The following is a 9,918-nucleotide window of genomic DNA, read 5'->3' on the forward strand; positions in this document are numbered from 1 at the left end:
AGATCGGTTTAATATCAAGCAATATACAGCAGTGCATATTTGCACTTTCTACCTGAGTATCCACTCTTACAGAGATGACGATCGAATAAATAGCACCTGCCATTTACAAGATGATCCATCCAAACATTAAAGCCAGGAGAACGGTTGCGGATGCTATTTGCAATGGTAGATGGATGGATGACATCAACAAACCACTTACAATACAAGCTTTCTCACAAATCCTAGCCATTTATGAAGAGATTAGAAACTTTCATCTACATCAAGATGTTGAAGATAATTGGACTTGGCTTTGGGAAGCAAAATAGGAGTACACAGCAAAATCAGTCTACACTGCGCATTTTCCTGTTCAGTTTCTTTTGACTTGGCTAATGCGATTTGGAAATCGTGGGCGCCTCTTCGATGCAATGTTGCGGCATGGTTGTTCATCAGGGGGGAATTTGGACAGCTGACAGACTCGGAAAAAGAGGGCTACCACATAACGATAAATATGTGTTTTGTAAAACTGAAGAGGAGAACGTCCAACATCTGTTCCTAGGTTGTGTGGTCGTCAGCATTATTTGGGGTTCAATTCTAAACTGGGCGGGGCTTAGCAGAATTGCTCCTTCGACTAATCTGAATCCCAGGTTGTGATGGCTTCATGCGAGCAGCAATCTTCAGAACCCGGACAAGAGTAAATTCAATACCCTAGTGATGCTCACGTCCTGGAGTATCTGGCACGAACGAAACGGACGGGTCTTCAGAAACGAGCACAAAAGCGTGCAACAAATCATCTCGCAGATTAAAACGGAGGCGATCCAGTGGGCGTTGGCTAGCCGAGGTCGTTTCAGTATCTCCATGGTTGTGGATTCAAGCTAGTTGCAGGTTGTAGATACAGGCTAGTTAAATTCCTGTTTTCAGGTTGTTTTCTACTTTGAGAAGGTCAGTCTTATTTCTAGCAGTTTTGTTAGCTAGTTGCATTTTCTGAACCTGCCTTCTCTGTTGTATCCGTGTTGGCCGTGTACTCTTGCCTTTGGGCTGTTTTTCTTCTATTTATTTTTTCACATGTAGTTCTCTTGCATGGTTCGAAAAAGAAAATCAGTGTGTCCGCCCGTATTTTGTTCAACGTTGAGCTAAATACCAGTAAAGCTTGCTAATTTTAAATGGATTTGCTAGGTCTCAGGTGACTGAGAATTCCTTATGTCTCAGTCGACCTGCAGAGCCGTCCGATTTACTTCATCGTGACAATTTCGTCAGCACACAGCGAGACAAATAGTAAAGCGCTCGACTGTTGAGGGCTTGAGGCGCTCCCCTTATTCCTGATTGTTCATTCAATATGCCCTGAACAATATCCATTTCCCCCCTTCGCTGAAACATGCTTGGTTCCCTATATTCCCCTAATGAAGGGCTTATTCTTCACATGATACTAGATAAAGGTGTTTCAGTTTTACATATGCATTCGTGTTAACCAAGGCGGAATTGTCTTTTATACACTTAAAGGAGCTCCATAAGGTGAAGTTAAGAGAAAGACATACAAGTATCTGAAGCACCATATCCAATCTTGAAAAATATATCCAATCGCATGTATGCACCTAAGACTTCTTGGCTTCTTGCCTCTGGTTATAACATATTGAATTCTATGAACCTAAGACCTAACTAACTAATTCACCCAAAATGTTAAGTTGAAGAAGATTGCCACCAAATAGAGGCTGAGCTACATGGATCCCTTTATTTTCAAAAATATGAAAAACCATATTTTAGAGTTTAAAAAAAATCGGGAAACAATCCTGGATGTATTCAATGATGTATATAGCACATCCCATGTTTTTTCATATTTTTTTTGAAGATTATAAATAAATATGATTTTCGATTTTTCAAAAATAAAGGGCTCCCTATAGATCAGCTTCCGTTTGTCCGTACTCGCCAAACAATTCAATCCCACATTACCACCTATATGAACATTAATTTAGCATGACCATAGAAAGCTTTGTCTTTTTCGTCAGAACTATGGACAGCTTCAGGTATTAACTGTTTGAACTATCGCACAGTTCATCAGAATAATTGACGAGCAACAGAAACCCCTTTGCTAATCATCACTATACAAGTGAGTGTAAAATGAGTAACAAGTAATGGAATGTTAATAGTTTGACTATGTATTTAGTACAATATATATAGCATGGCCACTGATGGCTACAACCGTTTTCTGCGACTCATATATGAACATCAGCAGCAGAGAGGCAGGGAGTGAGAACGAACTACAAAGGAATGTCGAGGCCTTTCCCCACTTCGAAACCAATTATCTCAAGAACACCTTTGTTCAGAATCTGAAATCAAAGCCCCCCAAAAATGCATCAATCATTACACATGCAATGAAGCACTCGAATTATCGCACCACTTTTGGGAGAGAACTTGTGATAATTCATAATTCCTTACCAGCTCAACGATGAAGGTCCCGATGAGGCCCATCATGCAGGCCCTGGAGTTCCAGACCTCCGCGGTCTTGGTGAATCCTAGGAACGGCTCACTGAGCTTAGGCTGCGCCCTTGGCACTTGAACCTGACAAAAGGACGGAAGATTTAGTAACTTAATTACCCATATTTCTGAGCCCTACACATGAAACAAGCACTCAAATAAACGAGGAACGGATGTGGCATCGCTGAATGCAGAGGCCGAGATCCCGGGAGCACCTACATCCTTCATCTAGGAAAACAAAACAAGAATTGAGAAAGTAAGAAAGAAGGCAGCCATGCAACTTACTCCTGCAGGAATCTTCACAGCCCTGACTCTGAAAGTTGTAGTTCTTGGTGAGCAGGTAGCACCATTCTTCTGGAATCTGTGGCTGCGAAGGGTTTGAACTGACAGGAGAGATGGTGGGCAAACTGTGGAGATCACGGCCATTGCTATTGCTCCTTCTCTGTTCTCTCCCTGTGTTCGTGTGTGTGTCTGCGTTTCCTCTTTCTGTTAGTTATCCTCTTGCTCGAATGAACGTACACCAACCACGGCTAGAGGCTTGCCAGTTGCCACCCGTCAAGGTGCATCTTTCAACATGCACCTCCAGTTTCTCCGGTATCCTCCGTGGACACACCTGGGCCACAAAGCTTGCCTGGGGATTCTGCCCTAGAAACTTGTTTCCTAAAGTCACCATGGTGCGAACTTTTGCTGCGGTACTCTCTAAACTGATAAGGCTAGCTGTGCGCATCCTGTTTATGCACCACACGTGCTGAATGGCGATTTGGCCTGGATCCTTGGTAATGGAATCTATTTTCCAAAAGTACACAGATTCATGACAATTCCAGGGAGAGGACATCCAATATATTTTAACTACTCCCTCCTGGTTTTAGCTCATTTTCGTTCAAATTTTAACTAAAACCTTGACACTTATCTTCATTAATACAACAACTGAACAAGCAATACTGGACAATTTCAGGGACAAGACATCCTGTTGTCTGTCGCATTTATATTTTGATATGCACAAGTAACATGTACAGATTTAAACCTAAACACGGCACTCTTAGTTACACTCACTTTGACTCACTAATGAGAGAAAATAGCAGAGCTTAGATCATTCCATCAGGATGAACATGAGCCTTCTCAGTTCTTGCGTGTGCTAATAATATACAGATAAATACATTTGCTCTGAGGCAGAACTTAAGAAACAGAGTTCTGTTGTGCTCGCAACACCATTTCTTCAGTTGTGGTGCCTATGATCTCATTGGCTCGCTTCAACGGAGCACATAATATCCTTCCAATCGAGTCCTGGGGAGCACAAATTCCTTTTTTAGCATGTAAGAGGATACTACCTAGGAATAGACTGTAGTTTGGATGGTATTTATTCAGAGAATGACTGTTCACAAAAATGGTGGAAAATTCCCTGCTATGTAATGAGCATGTAAGGTATGTATATCCATATGGAACTCCAATTATTCCCATTTTGTTCTAAAAGCACTAACATGACAGGAAAAAAATAGGAAGCAAAGACAACTGTGGGACATGCACCCTAGGTAGCTACTTTTATAACTTGAAAAGGTTTTAACCGCCACACACGTGACCACACATAGAAATAAGTTCCAGCACCCCAAAACTATCCAAGATGATCCAAATTTCAACTGTCGACTTCGATAGAGAGAGGTCCTTGCTAGATATTTGGATCAGAATGAATTGGTAGAAAGCTTTACCCGATGAATGATACCAAGCTTCTCTAACTTCTTTACAGCATCATGGACATCAAAATTGCACTCAGCGGCGAACTCCTCTTTAATTAGCTCTTCACATTGCAAATCAAGATCCTGGAGGAAACCAACACATAAATAAAATATTGTAACGTTCCTAAGTTCACATTTGTGGGTCCTAAGATAGAAAAGAAATATATGAACGAATTTTGTTACATAAGCCCACATATCTGTGCCAATGATGACCGAGAAATTTCGTGTTGCAATAACCTTGTACAAACAGCGATCTGTGGTTACCATGATTGGGCATCTAATATCTGATCAGGACAATAGTTTATTTCAATATCTGATCTGCTAAGGATGTTGGTTTCCAGTTTTCATAAATGAGCATGGATGACCCATCAATAAATAACGAAGTACCATGTGGTACACGTGGTGAGCAACTAAACAATTGTTAAATAAATAACTAAGTGGGATCCCATCTAAGTCCCACTTGCAGTATATTTTGCTTTTTTTAGTGTAAATTTTAACACCAAAATTTAAACTAGAAAAACAAAATGCACTGCAAGTGAAATCCCAGTGGGATCCCACCTTGACACCAAATAACACCTACACAGATACCATGCACAGGGGTGGATCTCTGTCCTAACCATTGATGATGTTGCACGCTGATGACATGGAGAAGCATTGGAAACAGAACCCAAACTCAGGATAACACATGCTATAAGGTCAAGGTGTCATATATTGCAAGAAAGCATTGGCCGTGTACACTACTCCCTCCATTCCAATGAATATGGTACTTTTTTCCACAGATGTGTTTGACCATGAATTAAACCATGTATGGAAGGAATATTTGATATAAATTTGGTATCCTTAGAAAGTGTTTCTCAATACGTATCTAGAAATATCAGTTATGTACTATATAATCAACATATCAAATGCTTGTGCGCCTTATTCATTGAATGGAGGGAGTAGAAGACAACAGCTACACGAGCTGAAGTTAAAATGCAGAAGGGAAAACAAGAATTGGATAAGTAATGAAAAAATGACATGATAGAAGAGATACCAAAAACGACAAAATTGATACAAATACTAAAAGAAATAAAAGGAAGTCATGTCACATAACACTAGGTATACATTCTTACTTGTATAGTTGCCTTCCCTTGCTCCATTAAAATATAGTAACAAATTATGACCTCTTTAACCTGTGTGAAAAAACAATGGAATATCATTACACATCACATCTTAGATATAGGTAAAACTTGTACTGCAAGACAATCATTCATTTGTTTCATACTTCTTGTTGTATCACATCATCACATAAATGAAGAAGTGTTCCTTTCCCACTATCAAGCTGCTTGTCATACATTGACTTCGTAATCATGTTCTGATATAATGTCATATTTGCCTGAAACCTGTATTACAATAAACGAACACATGGCATACTACCAATGATAAATATTTACAAGATCATACTTAGTACAGTAGATTAAAAAATTGCGCATACAAAGATTAGCAAGCTTTTAGCAGCAATTGTTTACAGAGCAATGTGTGAGCCTTCTAAGGATGTTACCCTCTTCAGAGAATGATATTTATCGATGCCTGAGACTGAAAGAAATCAATACAGAACTTACGTGAAGTAGATCTTAGCACAATATCCAATCACACCAGACATGATTGCAATGACAACCCATACATCAGCTTTCGGCATTTCAAGAGAACCAACAAGAGTGACCTGCAAGTAACAAGCAGTTGAAACAGTAAAGTATTGCTATAAAATCATTTAGGGAGAACCAATATAGTGGGAACATACCAAACCGATAACAGCAGAAACAAGAAACTTAACCCAATCCATTGGTGTTAAAGTGGGGTTCTTCTTCTCTGGCTACAAAATAAGTTCCAGTTTCAGGTCCACAGTAACAAACCACTGAGAAAAAGGAGCACCTAAAAAGACGCTGAATACATATGAATTATCTTACAAGAACAATTTCCATGTCAGCCATTGGAATGTTTTTGAAATGCTTTACAAATATTCCACGGTCAGGCTTAGTTTTCGTACCAGCCCTCCTGTACATGTAATAATTATATAACAACAGTAACCAGAAATTAATATCACTATATTAACACTTACTGATTAATACAAGAAATTTTCATGAGTATACAGCTTCGGTAAAAACCTACCTGTAAACCACAATCATCCTATCAAATGTAGGTTCTTGAATTGTCATCTTATGCGTCAGGTTTTTTATGCTGTTACAAAAAAGATAGGACTTCATAAAATTAAGTCCAACTGTACTCTACCAAATTTTACCGGTAAAACTATTTAACCTTAGCTCAATTTTTTCGAGCCGGATGCGCTCAACAAATAGCTCTTGTTCTTCTGAGTCTTCAATAATTTCGTCTGTCTTCTTAATATCACTTCTTGGCTTTGACTGCGGTTTCTTCGAGAATAATCTATCAATTCTATACATAAAAAAATCATCACTACCATGAATTACAAGTTTACAACAGTTCTGTAATCTGGATTAGACTTGTTGAAGAGGTAAAAGATGTTCAAACAAGTTTAGTACCTGGTAAAGCTTAGCAATGACCTCCAAACTCGGGATATGATTACATCGATTTTCTCCATGACAAAGTAATCAGTTGTACGGTCGATCCCAACGCCACGACGGAAGACAATATACTACAAGGTAAACAATATGGAATATAATTGTTGAAACATATAGTGCATCTTTCCCAAACTAATTTGGGTGAGCTGGTTTGTGCATACAATTCAATGTGGTATCAGAGCCAAGAGGTCATGAGCTCAAGACCCAGCCAATGCTCTATGAATAAAAATAGTTGCGGTTTACATTGTCAAGCTTCATGCACTAGCCAACGCAACTTATCATGCGCTACTAATTATAACTCCCTCGAATTAGAAATATAATCCATGCGATCAAGAGAAATTGGCAAGTTAGTTAGCAAGGCACGAAGATTACCTTATCAGCAAATGAAGGCAGATTGGCATGTGGGTGCTCTTTAAAGTATGTTGTCAACAACTTCTTGTCTAGCTATATTTGAAGGGAAGAAATTCAGTGCACTGAACATGTTCTTTCTTATGCTTACTTAGAAAGGCTATAATTCTTAACCTTAGATTCATCAACTGTGATGGGAAGGTTCAAAAGATATCGTCCAGACTGCGCAACATCATACTCTTCATCAGATAACAACTTGAAGTTGCTCTTTTCCATTATCTGCTTGATACAGTGAATCCAAATAGTGGTAGCTTAATTATCCAGCAAACTAAATAGTAAATATGGCAAAAACTTCATTACTATGATGTCAACATCTCTCATCATCAACCAATTAGCTTCTTAGTTCAAAGGCCAAAAGGTAATTGCGTCAGTTTCCTATCAATGCAATTTCGATCCACACCTTTCCGAGGGAACTCAGAAAGCAAACCAACTTCAACTGAACCCAATAGCCCAATGAACACAGAAAGGAAATGAAAACTATCTTTCCAAAAAAAAACATGCATTTTGATGCAAAATTCAGCCAACAAACCAGGGAAGAAGTACCAGCCAAACGTACTGAGGATATAGCGACAAAACACCCCAAATTATACCTTTGTAGTTTTTTATGGAAAAGCAGTACGGGAAGTATGGGAGGCCTCAAATGCCTGATATTCAAACTTCACATCTCATGAATGTTTTTCTCCCCAGAGTGTCAAGGTTATCTCTGAGTTTTCTGGCATGTACATGTTATATAGGCCTTTCAAAATAATATTTCACTCAACTTTTTTTTGTGAAGATTGAATGCAAGAACAGATACAAAACCAAGGGAGGTCTACATGAATCAGGACAGGAGAAATATATCAAACCTACTACATTAAGCAACCAAATTTACATGTGAATTAATAAAGCCATAAATACGTACCATCTACTCTAAGAGGATAAAATTGGACAATGAAGTTGTAGCTCAATGGTACAAGACTAAGTATATGAAGAATACTGTGTTCCACAAGGGGCCCTATGGTATGAACAACATTTTGGTGTGCCAACCTGGAAAAGATATGTCATGAAGTTGAATTCAAGAGTATCAATCTCATGAGATGGCAGATTCTGCTGCTCCAGCCTCTTCTCACCAGAAACAGGATCAAACAGAGAGTACAGTTGCTGTAACGAACAGAGCACATAAAGATATAAGAACCTTGGCCTAGCATCATAAGGAAATCTCGATTGATAGAATCAAATGGAACGATCACCTACCATTAGATCCTCAAACTGCAAGAGATACCAAGCCCGGATGGTGTACTCCACCTTCTTGCACAGCTTCAAGAACTCATTACGATCCAAATCATGCTCTAAGCATAAATGAAAAGAAATGGAATGAATTATGGGGAAGAGTCCAGCTTACGATATTTCTTCATCTAAAGCATGAATGAACACAGAGGCATTGATAATGATCAATACTACGTACAACACGTGTGCTACTAATATCCTCTAAGGGCCTATCATTTGTAGTTGTGTATGTCTAGTTGGGGATCATAAATGAAGAACTTATAAGCTTCTTGGATTTATAAGGGGAAAATTGAATAGAGGACGCCGTTATTTTCAGGTCTTTGCTGAAACACACCACCGAAACACGTCTTTGCCCAGTACCATTACAATTTTGTGGTACATTAGCCAAAACACACCGTGTAGCCCAAAATGGAGAGTTTGACATTTGGCTTGGGATGACAATCTCCTTGCCCGGTTTTGAACAGTTTTTTTCTCTAATTAAAATTTCCGCGACAATAGAGGTTGTACCTAACCAGACTTTTCCTCTAATTCATTTTTTTGGCAATACAATCTGTATGTGTCAATGTCGGACATTGATATGCCAAAAAAAAACTCGGACAACATTTAGCCTGAACTTGAACCAGATTTAACACAGGCAACAGTTGTTGACCCAACAGATTCAGCATAGCTATGTATAGCAACAGATTTAACACAAGTTTATAACTCAGAAAAGGGTTAACGTAAGATGCCACAAAATGACAGGTGTAACCACATGTTTAACACACAACAAGTTCAACTAGCAAGTAACGATTTGCATATGAACATTCGGCGCTACTTTATGGGCTTTTTGACCTCCAACTTGCGAGTTGTTTCTTCATGGCTTTATTAGGCTTAGCAACAACTTTTGACTCCTTACGCATAGCAGCATCCAGTTCCAATAGCTTCTTGCTGCTACCATATCACAAGATGGAAAGCGAGGGAGGCGGTGACCCAAATTAATCCGGTCGCTTCTAGCGTGAAGATGGGTTACTTACCAATGAGTTCGGCGAGCTTCATGACGAGCTTGGGCTTGATGATGGGGATCACCGCCTCCCTCTCCATCCGCACCACCTCCCTCGCCACCCCGTCCTTCCTCACGTCCCCAATCGTCATCCCCGCCTCGGCCTCCTGCTTCTTCTGCTTCTCCTCAGCCGCCGAGTCCATACAGACAAGACCGGCGGCAGCACGCGCGTATACAGCGAGGGTTTGGGGGAAGTTGGTATTCCGGCGACGAGGGGGGGAGAAGCGGCGGTGGAAACGAAAGCGAAAAGGAGTTTGGGAATGCGATGAGGGGAGACAGAGAGAGTCGCTGTACGGTCCACGTCGCGTCCGTGTGCCTTGCGAATAACAAAGGAGGTAGGGCACAGCTGGAGCTGGTGGTGCGCCATGGGGTGGACCTAGCTTAATTATTGTGCCTCGGGGACCACGTGGCCACAACGATGTCTGTCGGAGTGCTCGGACGAGCAAGTCGA

The 9,918-nt window shown here is 40.1% G+C and overlaps 2 protein-coding genes across 2 annotated transcripts; both read right to left on the reverse strand.

Moving 5' to 3' along the window:
- Positions 1 to 2,087: 2,087 nt before the first annotated feature.
- LOC127300704 (light-harvesting complex-like protein OHP1, chloroplastic) lies at positions 2,088 to 2,956 on the reverse strand. Its single transcript, XM_051330858.2, has 3 exons — positions 2,734 to 2,956; positions 2,410 to 2,532; positions 2,088 to 2,300 (listed from the first exon to the last, which is right to left on the reverse strand). Exons 1-3 carry the CDS (start codon positions 2,872 to 2,874, stop codon positions 2,232 to 2,234), a joined length of 333 nt encoding a protein of 110 aa, XP_051186818.1. The 5' UTR covers positions 2,875 to 2,956; the 3' UTR covers positions 2,088 to 2,231.
- A 441-nt stretch (positions 2,957 to 3,397) lies between these two features.
- On the reverse strand, positions 3,398 to 9,676 carry LOC127300703 (uncharacterized). Its single transcript, XM_051330857.2, has 15 exons — positions 9,442 to 9,676; positions 8,396 to 8,490; positions 8,189 to 8,302; positions 7,277 to 7,381; positions 7,127 to 7,198; positions 6,716 to 6,828; positions 6,474 to 6,608; positions 6,327 to 6,395; positions 6,125 to 6,212; positions 5,959 to 6,030; positions 5,780 to 5,880; positions 5,443 to 5,560; positions 5,291 to 5,350; positions 4,152 to 4,262; positions 3,398 to 3,732 (listed from the first exon to the last, which is right to left on the reverse strand). Exons 1-15 carry the CDS (start codon positions 9,608 to 9,610, stop codon positions 3,625 to 3,627), a joined length of 1,530 nt encoding a protein of 509 aa, XP_051186817.1. The 5' UTR covers positions 9,611 to 9,676; the 3' UTR covers positions 3,398 to 3,624.
- Positions 9,677 to 9,918: the final 242 nt, after the last annotated feature.

This window comes from Lolium perenne, chromosome 5 (assembly GCF_019359855.2).
Source record: "Lolium perenne isolate Kyuss_39 chromosome 5, Kyuss_2.0, whole genome shotgun sequence".
NCBI classification, from domain to species: Eukaryota; Viridiplantae; Streptophyta; class Magnoliopsida; order Poales; family Poaceae; genus Lolium; species Lolium perenne.

What these genes read in the sequence shown, in the direction of transcription:
- LOC127300703 (XM_051330857.2), bottom strand. Translation starts at nt 9,610, where the DNA reads ATGGACTCGGCGGCTGAGGAGAAGCAGAAGAAGCAGGAGGCCGAGGCG. An exon ending in TGCAGTTTGAGGATCTAATG is followed by an intron (nt 8,303 to 8,395) that starts GTAGGTGATCGT and finishes TGTTCGTTACAG; the next exon opens with CAACTGTACTCTCTGTTTGA. An exon ending in TCATTGCTAAGCTTTACCAG is followed by an intron (nt 6,609 to 6,715) that starts GTACTAAACTTG and finishes TTTTATGTATAG; the next exon opens with AATTGATAGATTATTCTCGA.
- LOC127300704 (XM_051330858.2), bottom strand. Translation starts at nt 2,874, where the DNA reads ATGGCCGTGATCTCCACAGTTTGCCCACCATCTCTCCTGTCAGTTCAA. An exon ending in CTGTGAAGATTCCTGCAGGA is followed by an intron (nt 2,533 to 2,733) that starts GTAAGTTGCATG and finishes TCCTTTTGTCAG; the next exon opens with GTTCAAGTGCCAAGGGCGCA. An exon ending in GGACCTTCATCGTTGAGCTG is followed by an intron (nt 2,301 to 2,409) that starts GTAAGGAATTAT and finishes CTTTGATTTCAG; the next exon opens with ATTCTGAACAAAGGTGTTCT.